We start from the raw sequence: 20,428 nt of genomic DNA on the forward strand, positions 1-20,428 counted from the left end.
TGCTGAGTGTGGGGACTGCTGCATCAAGGTCATTCCCGTCCAAGAACCCGAAGCAGCCCAAGTTTCAGAATTTGGGAGGGGAGAGGAAGGAAGACTTGGGGGATGGGCACAATTATAGGAGAATTTTGTCCATGGAATTTTTCCTATTTTCCAACTTTATGATCAGCTGCCTTAGTGCAGTACCTGTGTGCTCAGACCAGTGCTGGTCCTCAGCTCACTGGCTGTGAAATGGACAGAGCTCAGACTTTTCACAGAATCTTCAGCCTCTGCAAATATGGCTAAATATCGAGTTTCTTCAGATTTTCACTGGGTTGCAATACTTGTAGTTTTTTTAATACTAACTGAAACTATGATTAGGCCTTCACCAAAATGGATCTTTGTTTATAGAAGCCCTATTGTATGAGATCCTATTGCTGAAGTCAGGAGAGAAATGTGTGTAGGTGAGCTGAAATGACTCCCGTTCTTCAGGATTGCAGCTATTACTGAAGGGGAACACTGCAGAGTGCTTCACTAATATACTTCCAGTACTTCTAGGAGTATGTTGTCTTTGTGTGTCCCTACTTGGCATAAAGGAAAAATAAGTTTACTAGAACAAGAGTCATCTTGCACCTCTCATTTATCCTACGAGTGTTAAGCACAATGTGTGTCTGCTCCACATTTGGAGGCATGAAATTCTATTGCTAATGTGAGAACTTGGCAAATTAATAGTGTAAATCTGGAGGGGAAATAGTGGATGTTTGAAGTGGGGGTGGAAAAACTGTTTGAAAAAGAAAATGCAATTTTGCACTTGCTGCTCAGATTTTCAGATTATTTTATTTGTGTATATATTTTTAATTCTTACTGATTATTTTTCATCAGAATGTAAAAGCCTAACCATCCCAATTTTTTCTTAGTTTCCTTCCCCAATTAAAGTTTCTGAGGTGGTAGGTAAATATTTCCCCTCTAGAGGACAGGCACTCCTGGACTGACTCAGGTCCATGCAGGGCAAAGCCACAGTTTGTTATCAGATACTCTGCAAAAGTAACTTCCAAGATTTCTTGGTTCCTAAGTGGCTAAAATACTTTTTCTTTTGGTGTGAATCACAGAGTTGTGACTTGAGCTTACAGGCAATAGTATTTTCTTTGCCCCTCATGCCATTGCAGGCTGCTTTACAGTAATGAAGACTAAAAGCACTGCTTTAGAGGAAGACAGCAGGTCATCGTCTGGCAGTGAAGTTTCTTTGTGTTGCAATTCTGATACTCAGGCCGTTGAGGTGCCTCCGTGGGCAGTCCCTGGCAAACGGCCAGGCTTACAAGGGGGATGGTTGTGGTGTGGCTTTTCCCTGTAGTAGAAGCCTTATGTGATGAAGTTCTTGGAATTTTGAGCCACACTTGAAGTTACATTAGCTCTTCACAAAATGATGTTAATCCTTTCATAGATGTAGCTCAGTTGATGTTTATGCATCACGTGAGTTAAAATGCTACTGCTTCATGTTTTTACCAGTGCATGACTCTCTGTTCTTGTGTAGTGTCAGACTAGAAGATTTGTTTAACTTACATCCATTTTATAAAGCTTTAATCTTCAAGCCTTATTGTAAGGAGGATCGAATTGAATAAAACTTATTCCTGTCGTTGGATCTTGTGAGCTTGAGGTCTACAGGAATAGAGCATAACTTGTACCTTGCCATTGTGGGAAACGACTGCCAGAAACTTGGGGAAAAATAGCTCCTGATCAAGCTTTCCACTAAACGGACCTTGAGAGAAACTGCTTTGGCAAGATTTCTTAAACCTTTATGTTTTCTGTTGAAAACGTGTTTTAACCAGAAAATGAAAACAGTTCTCATTAAAACAGTGAAGTGGGAAGAAAGTGATGCAAAGGTGGCAGCAGTATAGACAGGCTTCTAAAACTGGTTAAAGAAACTACCTGTTTCTAAGGTCTTTGAACTGAGGTGACAGTCTTATGAGTGTTTTTCTAACATAATAGCAGTCGAAGGATTGTTGTTGTGTTTGGCTTTGCCCACTTTCTGTTTTCTGGATTTCTCTTTTTCATCAAAACCGGGAGGGGGGAGAGAATATTGTCAAACTTCTATCTCAGTTGTGAGTAAACATTGGCTTGCAGAGTTGTTAATTGACCTGGAACTTGGACCAATGGACAAAGGCTGAGGTTCAACCTTTCATGGTCCAGTAGATGCCATTTTTAATGCATTTTTTGAATGATTCTGCACACTGTCACTTGGGAACCATTGGTTAAGAGATAATTGCCCTGTTACTTTGTGCAAACTAAAATTACAGAGGTTCCTTAACATCTAGCTTTTGGGGATTATGGTGCATAAGCTTATATTGTGTATGTCTTGATTAGTGATTGATATTTAATTGCATTTTTCAGGGGAATAAAATCAGCAGTGTTGATATTACAAAATGACAAAACATCCTCCGAATAGAAGAGGGATCAACTTTGAGGTGGGAGCCCAGTTGGAAGCCCGTGACAGATTAAAAAACTGGTATTTTTTTAAAACCATTCATATTATATTAACTCTAAGTTTTTAATATTTTAAACACTTTTGTATTAGTACAATATTTAGATTCCTGGTGATTGGTTCGTAGGAAAGTAGTCCATTTATAAGAGTTTATATACCAGTGGTTGCAATGGATGATAGATGCTGATGTGCTGTGCTGGCCCTTGAAAAGAATGTACTGGTGCTGTCTGTGTGTGGGAAATAGGACTTTTCATAAGTCTCACGAGACTTCGTTCAGACTCTGTTACTGCTGAGTTCACACTTTCAGTTCTGTGCTGTACACAGATTTGAGAGCAGATGTTATGGAGGGGTAAATCCTTTGCAGTACAAAGTATCCAAGGTATTCTCCTTACTTCCTTTCCTGTTGTTGTCAATTCATAGGCTTTAAAGTCTGACTTAAATTGTTACAACCTGTGTCATTCAGGGAGTGGTCAGCTTTTGAATTCAAGAACTGGGTGGGGAAACACATTCCACATGAAGAGGTCTGCTCTGGAGCCTGACTTGCAGACTTCATTTGTGAGGAAGAACATTTTCTTGACTGACAGTAAGAAGGATGAAAAGGGCCTGAAAGTTACTTGGACTAACTTTGAGCCTTTCACCTCTCTTCATTTCAGGAAGTCAGCTCAAAAATAGGTATTTGATAATGCTCAGTGAATGAGACACAGTGAAAAATTACTGGGGTCAGACTTCTTAAATACAAGCATTAATTTGGTTTTGTTAGCTCCTTAAAAATATCTTCTCTCTCTTGAAGTCAACTGTAGTGGACTTTTATTTAAGTCTATGTGGATTAGTTATGACTGAACTTTAGACTCTGAAACCTGCTGACCGGTTAAATGTGAACAAGTCACAGTGCTGAAAACCATCGGGACATCACAGAAGGATGGAGCACTGTCTCAGTCCACAACATCTGGGTTCTGTGCAGAGTATTTCTTTGTTTTCCAGGTACGGGGGGATTGGAATTGTGAAAATGAGTAATCATAGCTCATTATGGAGAGAACATACTCATACTTGCATGTTATCTTGGCTTCCCTGTGTAACTAAGACTTGTGTGGGTAGGGCTTCTGTCTGAATCTGCAGGTGTCTTTCATGTTCTTGAGCTTTGTGGATATGGCAAAAAAGATAGTCATGCCTACAAAAATGAGATTTCTTATTCTATCTGTAATGTAGGCTTCTTAAAGATGCAATTTAGTATAGGTGCTGTTTGAGTCAGACTGTTAACTTGTGTTCATGACTGTTATCCTTCTGACGTGTTTGGATAAAAGTATGAAACAAGAAGTGTCCACAGCTCTTACATGGGAAAACTTGGGTGCACCTACTGTACTTTCCACATATTCCTTGTCTTGAGTCCTGGATGTGCTGCATCCAAAACCAACATAAGAGGAAAGGCTGCAGGAACTGGGGCTGTTCAGTCTGGAGGAGACTGAGAGAGGATCTTATTAATATTGACAAGTATCTAAATGGTGGGTGTCAGGAGGTTGGGACATCCCTTTTTTCTATAGTAGCTAGCAACAGGACAAGGGGTGATGGGATGAAGCTGGAACACAAAAAGTTCCACTTAAACATAAGCAAAAACTGTTTCACTGTGAGGGTGACGGAGCCCTGGCACAGGCTGCCCAGAGGGGTTGTGGAGTCTCCTTCCTTCAAGACCTGCCTGGACATGTTACCTGATCTAGGTGAACCTGATCTCTAAAGGTCCCTTCCAACCCCTACCATTCGATGATTCTATGTTGTTTGATTTAAAAAAAAACAAACAGAAACCAAAACTTCAGTGACCTGTCTGACAGTGTTTTGCAACTAGTTGGTCTCACAATTTAGTCATGAACTCTCCAGTTCTGAAAGATTTCTTTGGTTTGCTAAGTCCATATTTCCTTGACTGGTGATCATAGAATCAACTATATTTTCAGAGCTCTTACCAAAGGTTGCTTTGTTGTATCTGGAATCATAATGTGTTGAAAGTACACTTTAGCTCCTGGTGCAGTTCTGTCACCCCCCTAGGCTCCAGGGCATACAGTGAGTACTTTTGGTGCTTGGCTTAGTTCTTAGGGCTTGGTTGATGCATGGAAGCTGTTGTGAAATATTTGTGACAGTGTCTGTTGGCCTCCGCAGCAAAAGGGGAGAGCTGTAGCCATCGGGCAATGCCTCTCTGCATGCTCTTCAGTGATGACTAACTGCAGAGATGCTCTCATCAAAAAGAAGTCATATGACTGCACTGGACATCTGCAGTAGGCAGATGATGACACCTCTTGTATTACTGTATGGTAATGGCACCTCTTCAAGTTCTGTCTATTGTGCAAGTAAAATAGATGTGAAGTGCTGGTTGTCCTAAATGCTTCCTTTCCTCTTAGTCACTTTGATGGTATAAGGCTTTTTATGATACTCTGTGGCTAGTTGGGGTGAGCTGCCCTGGCCATGCACCCCCCCAGCTCCTTGTGCACCTGCTTGCTGTCAGAGCATGGGAAACTGAAAACTCCTTCACTTGGGATAAGTGCTGCTTAGCAACAATAGAAACATCAGTGTTATCAACATTATTCTCACACTAAAATCAAAACAACAGCAGTGTACTAGCTGATAGAGAGAAAATTAACTCTGTCCCAGCCAAAATGAGGACACTGCAGTAAGCTTGTGCCTTCATAAGTCGGGGGGGTTGGAGCAATTGCATTTTAGTATTACAAGAAAGGAGAAGGGAGATGAACTAGTAGTCCAGGTCAGAGAGACAGCATTTCCTTCAGTCAGTGATATTTACCTCTTCTCACAAGAGAATGTTTTACACTTGTGTCTACAAGAAATCCATTTTCATATGGTTTGCTGTGCTCTGACTGCAGTAGTCTGAAGGTGCCAGTCACTGGTAACCTCTGTCTATTGCGATCTACACTGGTTTGAGCTTCTGATTGTTGCTTGGGCTTTTACCAAAACAAAGGACAGCAGTTTGGGCATCTTTGAGATTTTCACTTACTGTTTAGCCATCAGGCCTTGAAAGGCACAAGCTTGTCACTCCTTAATTTAATTGAGCTGGAAAACTGCGTGTCTTGGCCTCCTAATACAATGCAATACATTATATCTGATTTCAGCTTGTTTTTAACAGTGTATTAGGTGAATATTCGAGTTCGTACCAGCTGGGAATTTCTTACCCAGGATTAGTTAGCTGTCTTGAAAACCCCACAGTCAGATAAAGGCCTTCTTTGTAGTTTGGGAAAAGATGTCTTGGACCATCCCTGAACACATGGCAGTTGCACCTTTTTTCAGGCTTTATATCTTGGCCTTTTCACTTTGTGTATTCTCCCATAGCATGTTTTCTTGATAAGTCTGAATTTCTTCTGTTACCTCTGTCCCTTGGCAAGTTCACAAGCTTTTTGATGCATTTGTATGGATATGCTATATTATTCCTGATTATGCCTCCTGATAATGGCATGGCTTACTCAACCTTTTGAAGGCTAGGGTACAAATGTTGGAGGTAAGAAGCTTGAACTATCAATGTGTAGTGCTCATAGCTGCTGAGAACCTTTCTTCTTTGTTTCAAAGTTGCCAGCACTGTGTTTTGCCTCTGGAAGGAAGGTGGTAGCAGAGAGAGGACTGTCAAATTTGGTGGTTAGATCTAGCACAGCTTGTACTAGGTTTACTGTTCCAATCAAGAGCACTGAACATATGTTTGCTGATGATGGTTGCTTCAGGAAGAGAAGGTTTGTTCAAACTTTGCAGCATGCTGGCTGAATGACAGAGCCCAGAGGGTGCTGATCAATGGTACGGAATCGAGTTGGAGGCCTGTGGCCAGTGGAGTTCCTCAGGGATGGGTTCTGGAGCCAGTCTTGTTCAATATCTTCATCGGCCACCTGGATGAGGGGACAGAGTGACCCTCAGCAAGTTGCCTGGGACCAAACTGGGAGCACTGGCTGATTCCTCAGAGGCTGTGCTGCCATTCAGTGGGATCTCGACCCGCTGGAGAGTTGGGCAGAGAGGAACCTGCTGAGGTTCAACAAGGACAAGTGCAGAGTCCTGCATCTGGGAAGGAACAACCCCCTGCACCAGGACAGGCTCTGGGTCGAAGTGCTGGAGAGCAGCTCTGCAGAGAGAAACCTGGGAGACCTGGTTGATAATAAACTAAATATGAGCCAGCAATGTGCCCTCGTGGCCAAGAAGGCCAATGACAGCCTGGGATGCATCAAGAAGAGTGTGGGCAGCAGGTCGAGGGAGGTTCTTCTCCCCCTCTACTCTGCCCTGCTGAGGCCTCATCTGGAGTCCTGTGTCCAGTTCTGGGCTCCTCAGCTCCAGAGGGACAGGGAACTGCTGGAGAGAGGCCAGTGCAGGGCCACCAAGATGCTCAGGGGTATGGAACATCTTTCATATGAGGAAAGGCTGCGGGAACTGGGGCTGTTTAGAAAAGAGGAGACTGGGGGGGGGATCTTATTAATATTGACAAATATCTAAAGGGTGGGTGTCAGGAGGTTGGGACATCCCTTTTTTCTATTGCAGCTAGCAACAGGACAAGGAGTGATGGGATGAAGCTGGAACACAAAAAGTTCCATTTAAACATAAGAAAAAACTATTTCACTGAGAGATGAGGGAGCCCTGGCACAGGCTGCCCAGAGGAGCTGTGGAGTCTCCTTCCTTGGAGGTCTTCAAGACCTGCCTGGATATATTCCTGTGTGACCTGATACAGGTGAACCTACTTCTGCAGAGGGGTTGGGGTCCCTTCCAACCCCTACCATTCTATGATTCTTCGTTATCCAGGATCTGACTGAGAGCTTCATTTCACCCACTTTGTCTCAGCCAGGCTAAAATTTGGACTCATTGTTAGATAAGTTTTTCTTAATGATTAAGTCGACATCTCTCCCTCTTCTATTTAGAAGTTGAGGTGGGATAGGTGTAGTTGATACTGGTGCATGGTTCTGGGATGATGATTGTTCTAGTGGAGGAGATTCCTTCTTTTACTGACTATGAAACAGGGAACAGTTTTGCATTGTAGTTAGTTGGCTCTTGTCACTTAGGCTTCTCTCTCCCTGGTGGGAGAAAGCAAGTGGATTAAGTGTGTTTGCCAGAGGTGTCTATCTGCGTGTACTGGATTGTTAGCTTAATGTTGAATCAATACTCTGTTCTTTTTATCAACTTCCCCCTGATCTCTGAGAATCTGGACAAGCCTTAAGCCCGTTTCAGTCCTAATGGCAAATGCATTCCTATGGGTGGCCTCCTGGTGAGAGGATCTGGGAATTCCTCCCTCTGGTTTTGCTGCACCTGTAGGGAACTGGATGCTAATTTTTGTCATTACTTGTACTTGGTGATAGACAGTTGCTGAGATGCAAGAGTAAAGTGTTGAATAGAACTGTGTTGTTAAATGTGGAAAGATTGTAAATGCTCCTGTCACGAACCTGCGCAGAGCAGTGCTTGGTGTTACCATTATGGGAGCTGCTGACTGTCCAGAAGGAAGTTCCTTCCTTCCTAGGAAGCTGGTAACTAGTTAGAAATATCACTGCCATGTATATCTCTTGCTTGTCTTTCTCTCCCTTTACAGCCTTTGCTGCATGTGTTTTGGTAATATATTGGGATGGACTAATGGCATAGTTTGAGTCTTGTGGCATGGAGTGTTAGGCAGGGCCTTAGTCTGTGTTTGCAGTGTCTTTAGTGTGGCCTATTGGTAGCTCTTCTTGAAGAAGCCGTGATTGGACGTGTCTCAGATCTGCTGAAGAATTTCCACTGTATGTAGCTTTTCACCCGTGTAGGACTGTAGAATGGTAGTCGGTGTTGCATTTAAATCTGAATTCTGACATGTCTGGGTTTTATTTTTAATATCAGGCTGGATCCTTTTGTGATGCCATTTCTTTCAACCACTTTTAAAGGGTGATTTATCAGGTAAAGAATACTTGGAATTAGTGGTTTTTTTCTTCAGCCGTTTGCTCGGGAATTCAGTGGGGCCTTGCCTTTCTTCCACAAATAACTGCAAACACCAACAGGTGAAGATTTGCTCCTGGTGTAACTGTTGTGGAAGGGAAAACATCAATGCTTTGGAATGATGTGTTCAGTTGGGATAGTGACACGTGCTGTTATACTCAAATTCTTAATGAAGTTATAAATTACCAACGCAATTAAAGAAATGCATCATTTATAATGGCTTCTTGATTAGAACAACTGAATTTGACTCATCTTCCTTTCCTGTATTTGTAATATACTGCGAGGTTTTTTTTTCAAGGTCCCAGGACTTGGCAGATGAAATTGAGAATCTGAAACTTCACTTAGGTTTAGTGTGCCTGCCAGACTTCTGCTGTTATCCTGGGAAGATGACTCGTGATGCCTGTTGATGGATATCTCTTGAGTATATTGACCTGCAGGTGTTCCTCTTGATAAGAGGGAGCTGAAGCTATCAGTTTTGTGAATGTGTAACATTTCCAGATGTAAGGAAGGTTTTTCTGACTTTTTGATGCTTAGTAACACTTATTTGTACCCCGGACTAAAAATTCCCCAGTCACCTCCTATTCATGCAGAAAATACTTGCCTTTGAGTTCTGGGATTCACCCTGTGCCAAGCTCTTAGTCATTTTGTAGCCTCTTTATTGCTTATACAAGTGGTGCATCAAAACAATTACTAGGTTTGTAGAAACTAAAAGTTGTTAGGTGCAGCTTACTCAGCTTCCCATCACACCTAATCAAGCAAATCTTCAGGTGCCTTGCTTTTGACCATGCATCTGTGCCATGTTTTGTGATGTACTTAGTGTCTGAGACAGCTTACTTTCATTCTTAATTGAAATCTTTCCATCTCCCTTTTGACCAGGTACCCAGCTCACATTGAAGACATTGATTATGAAGAAGGAAAAGTCCTTATCCATTTCAAGCGCTGGAACCATAGATACGATGAATGGTTTTGTTGGGACAGTCCTTATTTGCGTCCCTTAGAGAAAATACAGTTAAGAAAAGAAGGGTTACACGAGGAGGAAGGTTGTGCAGTAAGTAGAAAGTAGAGGACATTTGGGTATATAACTGCTTAATGTGTGATTGTGTGAATTAGAAGCTTCACTACTGCTGTGTTGCCTGCTGTGTAAGTTTTATGATTTATTTTAAATGTTAGAAGACTAATCATTTGGATGGTTTAATGAAATTGTGTGTTTCAGTAACTCTCAAATGAAAACACTTTTTAAACTACTGTCTTATAGGGATTTCATATAAATGATCAAGTGTTGGCATGCTGGTCTGATTGTCGCTTCTATCCAGCCAAGGTTACTTCTGTTAACAAAGATGGTAAGAGAAGAACTTTCTGCTGGGATATCCAGTCAGTAATTGCTTTAAGGATATATTTGGGAAAAGTTGTTTCTTAAGTTTATTGTCAAGAGATGCAAAACTCCTTTACAAATGTAAGATGATGGAGAAGCACAAGCGGTGTTTTTTTTCTTTTCTCTCGTTTTGAGTAGCGGTAGGGAACCCTGACAGACCTGTTCTTGTGCTGTGCTTTCTTTAGATTGACTACATCTTGTAAGATCAAGGAGAAAAAGTCTATGTACTTCTCTAGTGGAGTATTCCACCAAAAAATTCTGGGAGTTTTGTGAGAGCAATATACCTGTGGAGCAACTCAGACATGCACCTTTATATTTACCATAATTCTTTTTGGTCATTTCATTGTTTGTCTCTTACCTGGCCTGTACTAAGGCCTCTGCTGTTGAGGTTTCTAACAACACAGATAAGGCAGCTTTTATCTGGAGCTAAAATGTGCAAGCGAGAATATTGGATCTGTTGTCAGATGCGCTGTTAAATAACTTCTGACCTTTAAACTCTTACGCTTTATTTTCAAATTGTAGGTACGTACACTGTGAAGTTTTACGATGGAGTAGTTCAAACTGTCAAAAACATTCATGTTAAAGCTTTTTCCAAAGATCAGGTAGGTATTGTGTTAGTGCTGCTAATGTATGATAAAATCCAGTTCAAATGGTTAGTTTTGCTGAATTGTAAAATATGAAATAAACAAAACATCTTTCTTGCCAACATACATCTGAAATAAAAGTTGTTGAAATGCAAAGGTTACACAAATGTTCATGATGTGAGCTACAAAGCCCTCAGGTTCGTGTTCTCGTGAATGTACCTCTTGAGGTCCAGAAGTCAGGCATAGCAATAAAACAGCTTTCTGAAAATCATCAGAAGATTCAGAATGTACTAGCTAGTGCCAGGTTATGGAAACACACTTCAGTTGTTTCACCTCTTTGAGATCAGTTTAAATACTTCCATCTTCAAAATTAAGGGATGGGAACTGTGGGGTAGACAAACTATTCTTTCTCAAGGTAACTGCTTGGTCATCTTTTGAGGAAGCTGCCTGGTAGACTTTCACCTCACAGCTTAGAGAAGTTAAGCTTTTTTACTAATCCACTTTCTGCTTGTTTGGTTTGGCTGTTCTGCCAGCCCTTCACCTGCTCAGTGCTGTGGGTTCAACCTGAAGATCAGTGTCGTGGTTTAAGCACAGCTGGCATTGAAACATTCCAGACACAAATCCGCCTTCTGTAGGCTGGCAGAGGCCCCAGTGGGATGGGTGTAGAAAAGGTAACCAAGGGCCTTGGGGATCCAGGCAAGGCTCACTGATTGTGGTTATAAGCAAAACAGCCTCTGCTACTTCACTTGAAGAGAAAAAATCCACCACCAACTAGAAACAGAACAGACAGAGCAAAACCAGAGTACGATGATGAAGAAAATAAAACCAACCCTTCAAGCCCTCCTTCCACCACCCCTCCCTTCTTCCTGGGCTCAGGTCCTTGCTCCTGATTTCTCTTCCTCCTGCCCGCTCCACAGCAAAGGAGGAAAGGGAAGGAGGGTTGCACTCAATCCCTTCCCAGATGGTCTCTTGCTGCTTCTTCATCCTCAGGGGAGGAAAACACCTCACATCTCTCCCCTGCTCCAGGGCTCCCACAGCCCGTGGTCCATAAGGAACTTCTCCAGTGTGAATCCTTCCCCAGGGCTGCAGCTCCTCACGGACTGCTCCCTGTGGATCTCCTCCTGCGGCTGAGCTCCTGCCACGTTCTGCTCCAGGGCCTCCCCTCAGAGCTGGGCCCCTCTGGGTGCAGCCACCTTTCTGCTGTGGTGTCCTCTCAGCCCCACTGCTGCCCTTTGTGGGTTAGGGGACAGCCCCTGCTTCACTGTGGGCTGCAGGGGGTCTGTCCTCTGGTTCCCGCCTTCCTCGCTGACCTTGAGGCCTGCATGGTGGTTTCTTCCTTCACCACCTCCAGCCCCTGTTCTGGCTGCTAAAACGGTGAATGCAGATGTGTCTGACTGGCTCAGCCCCAGAGGTGGGTCTGGCTTAGAGCCAGGGCAAGTTTTGAGCAATTTCTAACAGGGGCCACCACTGCAGCCCCTCCCCTGCTACCAGCAATGGCTCCACACAAACCCAACGTACTTATGATAGATAGTAGTAGTGAATCATTCTAGGTAAATACATGTTTGTCTTGCTCATGGTGAGAGAAGGAAGAGGTTCTGTTTTGTGCTTAGCTTTCATCTGCAATGTGAAAGGCTGACACATCCTAGTCCCGTGTAACTTGGTTAAAAGTTAAGTTCCTGATTCAGAATAATTTTTGTTAAGAGGAGTGGTTTTGAGATCTGGCCACACATTCCTATATGGTAGCTGTAGGCTGTTTTCAGTCATGCATGCCCTCTGCTTTTAGTCTTGTAGAACTGCAATCCCTCTCTGCAGCACAAGTCTTAAATTCACCTTCCGGTAATGGATATTAATGGACACAGTTGAAATCCTATCACTGTTGTGAAGAGGCATGGCCACCCTTAGAGGCCTTCAGATTTGTGTGTTTGCCAGGATGGGAGGGGAAAACTTACTTCAGGTTTGCCACAAAGGGCTCTTAATAGCTTTCAAGTGGTAATAATTGTGCCTGGTTGAGGGCTGACTAACACAAAGGAACTACCTCCAGCGTCTTCCTTGCTATGAGAAACATTTCTACCATATTTAATCTTAAATACATGAAATTGAACAATATTATGAAATATTCTGCATAAGAAAGGCACATTATTTTGTTTCTCCTTTAGGGAGTTTGTGTATCTGCATAGCTTTGGGTAGGTTTGGAAAGGAGTTTTAAGTTCCCCATGTAACCACTGGCTGGCAAGATTTCTCTTAACCCAAGAGATAAGTTATACTAGAACATTTTGTTCTGTCCTTCAGCATTAAAAAAAAAGTATAAAGGCAGACTTTCCTGATGAGCTCTGTTTACACATTCAGGAGTGAAGTTTTGAAAAACAATAGTTGAGCCCCTGGAGAACTGAAGGTTTAGTTGTGAGTGTGCGTTACCCAAGGTGTGGGTTCAGGTACAGCGCTTATGTAGCAGCAAGCTGCCAGGGGAGGGACACTGTCTTGTTCCTGTTGGTCAGTAGGAGAGACTGTGGCCATGAAGACACAGAAGGCTCATGTCTGTTGTTAAAATACCCTAAAAGGGCAAAACACCCCAATGCAATATGACATGCTACATTGAAGAGTGATGGTGAAATGCTAATGCCCTGAAGTGTGAATGTGCTTATGTGAGGCCACCCAGCTTTGAAGAGCTCCTTCACACCAAGAGATCATTGAGACATACTGTATTGATGGTTCAATTCCTTGTGAATCATTGCTTGTGAAACATGCTTCATGTGTACTTCACATACTTGATTCCAGTCAGGTGGTTCTGTGACCAGCACAACTGATGAAACCTTGTGCCCAAGGGTTGTTTTTTGAGGTTTTTTTTACTACCATTTGAATTCTCACTGAAGCTTCTCCTGTAGCTGTGGCATTTAAGGAATGCCACAGGTTTTTATGATACCTGGCAAAAGCAGTGCTCAGATACTTAAGAAAGTGAAAGACTTTCTTCTGCTTTGCCTGTTTTTGTGACATACACAGCAATTTGATCTCACGTCTTTAAAAAGAGATTTTTTTTTAGTCGCCTCTGTGCCCAGTATGGCTGATAGAAAGTAGAGAGTGGAGCAGGTTGCACGTTCACCATTTCATTGGATCAAGATTATTTCTTAGGACTGGACTGAAAATAGGTATCTTGAAAGAGGTCTGTTCATGCAGGCCCCATAGATAGGAAGCTTGGGGTGGGAAGAGGCAAGATGTCGTGTGGTAGAAGGCAACAGTCTGAAGTGTCTTCTCAGGATTTTGTATTACTCAAATCAGCTTTTTTTCTGCTTTTCTTTGTTCTGGGTTTTTTTTTCCCCCAAAAAGATACAGATAAGTATTTAGCCTTTCCACACCTCTGAGCCTTGTTCAAAGTCCAAGCTCATGCTTTGCAGAGTTATGGCTGGAAAGGCAGATGGGTACTCTTTGGTACTTCATGTCATTAGGCAACAGGAAGAGAGAGGTTAGTTCAACTAAAGGAAATGTTGATATAAAAGCTGGTGACAAGACAGAAGTAGCAGTGGCCTGGTGACACAGGGATGTATTCCTGCTTTATGGTGGTTAAGAACTATGGAGGAAATGAGACTACAGGTGAATGTTCTATTAGTAGCTTGCTGGCCAGGGGCTAGTGAGGGTTTTCACGTCCTCTCATGCTGAACATATTGCAGAAAGACAAAGTTTAAAGTTGAAATGCATCAGCAAACCAGTGTGGTTCCTGATGAAGCTGGTGATCGCAGTTGCTTTACGTGACTGTTTGCTTAGTGTGTTTCAGTCATAATAACGAACTAAGGACTGGTCTGTTTTCAATCAGACACTTCTGTGAAAGAAAGATAAGTTTTGCATCCAAGTGTTGAAGCTGTTTGCCTTTTTCTGTGCTCTTAAGTCCCACTCTTTGTTCAGGGTCCCGAGTAGGTTTTAAGTAGTACTACACAAGCTAGTGTGGTCCTAACCTGCACAGGAGAACACAGCAAGTCTCTTATGCTATTGAGCTGTGAAAAGAGTGACACTGTTACACTGCCTTGTTGAAGATGCGTGGGTCCTTGAACAGTTCAAGTGCCTCTGAGCTTTAATCTATGAGTTGCAATGGAGCATATGCTTTTATCCTTTGAGAAATTGGCCAAGGATGCAAGTATGCTAAATAGAAAGATGGGGGAGAACTCTCAGATTGCACTAAGTTAATTTTCACGTGTTATTCTCTTGATTCCTAGAATATTGTGGGTAATGCCAAGCCGAAGGAAAGAGGTAATGAAATTCCGTCATCTCCTGAAAAGCGGGAGAAATTTAAAGAGCAGAGGAAAGCAACAGGTAATGCAAAGAAAGACAAGGATGAAAAGACATTAAAGACTGAGAAAAGAGTTAAGCAGCCTGATAAAGAAGGAAAATTGATAGTCATCTCAGAAAAAGGGAAGGTCTCAGAAAAGAATCTATCTAAGAATGGAAAAGAAGATAAAGAGAATATATCAGAGAATGATATGGAATATTCAGTAGATACACAAATTGAGAAGAAGCCTGAGAATGACATTGTAAAGAGTCCACAGGAAAGTACAAAAGAAACTAAACGAAAGCGTGGCAGACCACCCATCACACCTCCAACGGGTACGTAGCTGCACTTCAAGGCTTAGGCCACGCATCAGAACCCTGCTAAACATGTAAAGAAATGGGAAGCATCTTCCTCTTCCACAGCCTGAGTGTAGAAAATTTTAGAGTTTTAAAGTGATCTTTATTCAGCCTTGTTTAGGACAACTGAAAGAGTATTTGTTAAGTTTGGAGCTTAACTGATTAGGTCAGAGATTAGAATTAGGCAAATAATCCTTTATTATAAAACATGTCTGCAGTAGGATTAAATGCAAACGTCTCAACTTCAGAAAGCCAGGTGAAATTGTATTTATGCAAATCCAGTCTTTTAAGTTGTAGGGCTTGGGGAATTTATGGTTTAAAGAGTTTCACAGCTTCACATCCAGTCAGTTTTTCTTCTCTATCTCAATACATAGAGCCAAGTTCTCAGACCCTGCAGCCCATAACTTTGGAATTACGACGTCGGAAAATACCTAAAGGAGGTGAAGTTCCATCAAAGCGTCCCAGGATTGAAAAGAATTTGTGTGAGTATTTTTTGATACTTAATTTTTACAATATTTGTACACAGAAGTTCTTGAGGCTGAAATGGAGAGGGAAAAAAGTCTGTAGTATTGACCTTGAGTTGTGATACATGAATTGGCTGAAATGCAGCACCTGTTTTGCTTATATTTGCCATTCACATGTAGCAGCATTGTGCTGAAATTTCCTCTTAAATCATGGAAGCCTCAAATTCTGAGTCTTGATGCAGGAGTTCGTAGTCTAGGGGGGGCAGTGAAGGAAGCGTAGGAGCATTTTTCTAGTTCTAGAAACTAGTTACTAGGTAATAACATACTGCTTAGCAAGCAGACTTTAAGAGTAGGTAAATATTCATGCCACTGCAGTCAAAGAGCCTCTTTATCTTGGTATACTGTGCAGCGATGTGGAAGAACTTGAGTGTGTTCATGAGGAAAGAAAACTATATCCTGTATAGTAGTATCATGAACAAAGTGATGAACATCTGCAGAAGCCTGTCTTTTCCTTCCTTAGGATAAGAGAGTTTTAGAACTGATCTGTATTACTTCAAATATGCTAGAAAATGTTGAGACACTTGTAAGATGAGTTTTTGCTCTGTTTTAGTTTTTATTTATAACTGTTGATATGAATATGACTTTTAGAGAGAGATCTGATCACTAGGGCTGTTCAGCTTTTGTCCTCAGTGGCTATGAGAGGAGATCTCTGAAGTTTGCTTGTGGGCCATTTTGTAATCCTGTAACTTCATGGCACCATTTCTGTGGTGCCCAGTGAGAGGATAGGGGGTAACAGGCACAAGCTGGAACACAAAAAGTTCCTCTGGAACAGGAGGAGAAACTCCTTTGGTGCTGAGGTGAGGGAGCCCTGGCCCAGGCTGCCTAAGGAGGGTGTGGAGGCTCCTTCTCGGGAGGTTTCCAACCCACCTGGACATGTTCCTGTGCCCCCTGAGCCAGGGGAACCTGCTGTAGCAGGGGTTTGGACTGGGGCAGCTCTGGAGATCCCTTCCAACCCCCATTATTATTGGATTAAATTTGTCTACTCCAGCTCAGGAAAAATTGAAGAACTCTTCAGATAACCCTGAAAGAGACCAGATCAGGAGACGCTCTTCAAGACTTTCATCCAGCATTAGCCATGAGGTTTTAAATCCAGATCATGTTACAACTTCAACAGAAATTCAGCCTTTGAAAGATGCAGTATCTAACCAAAAGGAATCTGAGAAGGGTGAGCAGCTTCCTTGTATGCTCTGGATTTGTGATCACATGGCAGTCATCTAGTTGTTACAAGCACTGTATTTTCACGTTTAACCTGCAGGCAATTAAAACCTGGTTTCACCAATGCTGCAGAGAAAACTAAAGGATTATTTATATCTCTCTGCTGCCCTGATTACCTTTTGCTTTTTTGTTGTTTTCTTTTGATTTGTCAGTAACCCTTGCATTCCTCTTGCATGATGGGAGTTTTTCCAGTAGTGGGATAACTGGCCTTGCAAGGAGAGAGCTCTAGAGCTTGTAAAATAACTAAAAGGGAATGTCGTAGTTGTTTTCTTTTAATTTTTTTAAGGGATCAGGTTGTGCTTGTGAAAATAAGTAATGCAAAGTTTTAACACTATTGCATTGAAAAAGTAATCCCTATGCTAAACCTAGAGTTTAGTCCTGTTTTTCAACACTGAAAGCATCAAACAGGATGCTTTTACTCTTAGACTGACCAGAGATAATGCTCCCCTGTTCTGTCTGCAGCTCTACTGCCTTTGCCTTTCAGGAGCATAATGATTTGAGGAGACCTGCCTCATTTTAAGCTCTAAGGAGTTTGCAGCGTCTGTGTTTCTAAGCAGCTCTAAATTTAGAGAGTTACTACATGTAGCAACAAAACCTTAATTCTGTGGGAATACAACAGCAAGCAGTCTGAGCATGGATGGGTGTTTGTCTCCATTATAAGGTGATGAACACACACATCAGTGTTCTGCAATATGCTTTTGTGTGTATTTTACTCAAGGAAATGTTTTCCCTCCATTCTAGTCCAGTTAGAAATTCATATTGAATCTGACCAAAGTTTCAGTGATCAAGGATCTCCTGGAAACACATCACATAGCACAGCACTCAGTACGGATGCCAGTTTACAGGAAGAAAAAGTTGAAGACACCGAGACTTCCTCTGTTACTGTCAGAACTCAAGAATCTTCTGCTGCTACAGGTTCAGATTTTGATTTCATATTTAATATTGATGCATTCTTAAGGCAACTGATGCCAGGTGTTTTGTGCTTGTACAAGGTGTTGCTAACAAAAATTATGTGTTCTTGCAATGTTAACCAGAGGGAAAGGCCTGGTTTGGTTCCCTGTGGACTTAGTTTTGGTCTTACGCTTTGGAGGTTGACAGCAACATGCCAAAAAGTGAAAATCATAATTTTTAAATGACTGGGTGTAATATTTCTAGCATGTTGAAATTAAGAAATGCTTGTTTTCAGGTTAAACTTTAATGTAAATTTCAGTGCTGCAGTCACGTGGTAGCATAGAGATTCCTGCACATTTTCAATTTGAAGTGTAGATTTTTAAGATGACACTTAACTTTTGGAAGTACTCATTCAACTAGAGATTGAGAAACCACAACTTTGATAACATCTTGAGAATCTGGAGAATGGTAAATCTTGGATTTTTGAGAGAACACACTACATTAACAGTACAGAGAAGCTGTGTTAACGGTTGGGCAGTGCATGAAGTGCAGTAAGGCCAAGTGCAAGCTCCTGCATATGGCTCAGGGCAGAACAATGAGTGGATGAGGACACCCCTGCAGAGAAGGCCTTGAGAGTATTGGCAGATGAAAAAATGAGTATGCGTAGGCAATGTGCACTTGCAGCCCAGAAAGCTGTTAGTATCCTGGGCTGTACCAAAAGGAGTGTGTCTAGCAGGTTGGGGTGGGGGAGATTCTCCCCATCTACTCTGCCTTTCTGAGATTCTACTTGCAATCTGGAGTCCAGCTCTGGGGCCACCAACATAAGAAGGACCTGGAGCTGTTGAAGTGAGTCCAAAGGAGGTTACGGAGATGATCAGAAGACCAGAGCACCTCTGCTGTCAGGACAGGCTGAGAGAGATGGGCGTGTTCAACCTGGAGGAGAGAAGGCTCTGGGGAGACCTTAGAGCAGCCTTCCAGTAATTAAAGGGGCCGACAAGAAAGCTATGGAGGAACTTTGTAAAAAGGCCTGGAGTGACAGGACAAGGGACAATGAGGGAAACTGGGGAGGGATGTCTTGCAGGGACATGGAGTGATAGGACAAGGAGCTCCAAACTGAAAGAGGAGAGATTTAGATTAGATATGAGGAAGAAGTTCTTCCCTGGCAGGGTAGTGAGGCACTTGAAGAGGTTGCCCAGAGAGACTGTGGCTGCCCCATCCCTGGAAGTGTTCAAGGGCAAGTGATTGTGATGTCTGAAAATCCCCACTTTGGAGCGTAGATTTTGATTCATTTAATTCAGTCCATTTTATTTAACGTTAGAAATGCCAGATGTGTACCTGAGTGGACATCCAGAGGTGGCAAGCAGGTGTTTTATTGCAGAAGACTCTTAAGAGTGGGGAGTAAGAGCTGTACAGCATCTTTTTGAGCAAATACTGTCACCTGAAATCCAAGTACAAAAATCTATATTTCCATACTTAACCACATCAAAAATGTTACTATTGGGTGGTTTGTTGATATAAGAGTTTCAGAGTCCATAGATAGTTAAGTCTTCTGTAGTTGAAGTAGGTGTGTGTTTTGCTGTGAGTGCGTCTGTCTTACCCGTGGGATCATGCCTGTACACACCCCAGTGGGGGAGCATTGCCTGACTGGGGCACAGTAAGGCCTGGGCTTTCCCCTGGTAGTATTGTCAGTGTGCATCAGCGTGGCAGAGGCTGCTGGATGCATTAAGGAGTCTGAGCCTGGTGTCGTGAAAATAACTGATGTTGGAGGCTGAACGCTGAGGTAACTCACTTTGTGGGTAACTATCAAGGGAACAGATAGACATCTCTTCAGATACTAACAACTGTATGCCAAGGAGTTATGTTGTCAGACTACTGTGGGGTAGAAAAGAGATCTGGAGTTTGGAAAGGGGAGAAGTAACTGTCAGACTAGATGGTGTGGGTAGAAAAAAGAGATATTTCTTCCATGCAAGATTCCCCTCAAGTGTGAGAACCAAGGTCAAAGAAACCTTCTCATATTTATTTTGTGTTGTTGTCACCCACTAGTAACTTTATTTATCTGTAGGCTTTAATTCTAGTCAGTTGATGGGAATTAATTCTCTTCCTGTAGGAAAGTACTGTACAACATAATAAAATCAATAACTTTCATTTTACTCAGTGTGTTGTGTTGGTGTGGCTTTGACATGTATGACTGATGTAATACTAGAACTAGGTTACTGTTTTAAGATTTCCAGCAAATTTCTGATTAATTACACATACTAGAGAGTAAAAATCCTATTCTGCTCGGTTTTGGCTCCTCTAATGTTTAGGGACCAGAATTGGAGATTATGATTTAGCTAAATACAGTTGTCTATCAAAAACACAGGCGGCAGTTTGGCAAATTTTTGCAGTCAGCTAAAGCTGTCTCATGTATCTGAAAACAGTCTTAGGAGCCCTCCATAGCTGTTTGGGTGGCTTAAAAACTGATTTGATGTTAAAAGTGGACTGCCTTTGCTTTCCACAGATCTAATATCGTGGTTGTGGGTTTATTTTCCAGAACATTTTTGTTTACACAGACATGCATCAGGGATTCCATTTGCCTTATGCTTACCACATATTTTGCTACTTTTTGTCGCTTTTAGCTTTGGGTTTCAGTTAAGGAGCAGCATAATGTCTTTGTGTCCTGTTTGAGAGAGCAGCTGTTTATCCTGCAGCTTACCTAGGAAGGCTTCAGTTCCTTCAAGGTAGTGTAAATTTGTCATTTTAAGGCTAGCACTGTAATATGTAAAAAAGTCGGTCCTGCATTGCTCACTTAAGAAGGTTTCTTACAGCTAGACATCAGGATCTGGACAGTGTTTCAGGAACACCTCAAAGTGCAGGT

At 42.2% G+C, this 20,428-nt stretch overlaps 1 protein-coding gene across 8 annotated transcripts in view; it reads left to right on the forward strand.

Moving 5' to 3' along the window:
• Positions 1 to 20,428, forward strand: part of PHF20 (PHD finger protein 20) — a 70,279-nt gene that overhangs the window by 10,600 nt on the left and 39,251 nt on the right. For 6 of the 8 annotated variants that reach the window (XM_062009489.1, XM_062009491.1, XM_062009488.1 and 3 more), the window contains 8 exons: positions 2,365 to 2,479; positions 9,251 to 9,422; positions 9,630 to 9,714; positions 10,269 to 10,348; positions 14,533 to 14,920; positions 15,316 to 15,423; positions 16,454 to 16,630; positions 17,422 to 17,595. In XM_062009489.1, the coding sequence (XP_061865473.1) occupies positions 2,397 to 2,479; positions 9,251 to 9,422; positions 9,630 to 9,714; positions 10,269 to 10,348; positions 14,533 to 14,920; positions 15,316 to 15,423; positions 16,454 to 16,630; positions 17,422 to 17,595 (1,267 nt within the window). In that variant the 5' untranslated portion in view covers positions 2,365 to 2,396. The remainder of the gene's footprint in view (positions 1 to 2,364; positions 2,480 to 9,250; positions 9,423 to 9,629; positions 9,715 to 10,268; positions 10,349 to 14,532; positions 14,921 to 15,315; positions 15,424 to 16,453; positions 16,631 to 17,421; positions 17,596 to 20,428) is intronic. The other 2 variants (XM_062009495.1, XM_062009494.1) reach the window with 2 other exon arrangements.

This window comes from Colius striatus, chromosome 16 (genome assembly GCF_028858725.1).
Source record: "Colius striatus isolate bColStr4 chromosome 16, bColStr4.1.hap1, whole genome shotgun sequence".
Classification (NCBI taxonomy): Eukaryota; Metazoa; Chordata; class Aves; order Coliiformes; family Coliidae; genus Colius; species Colius striatus.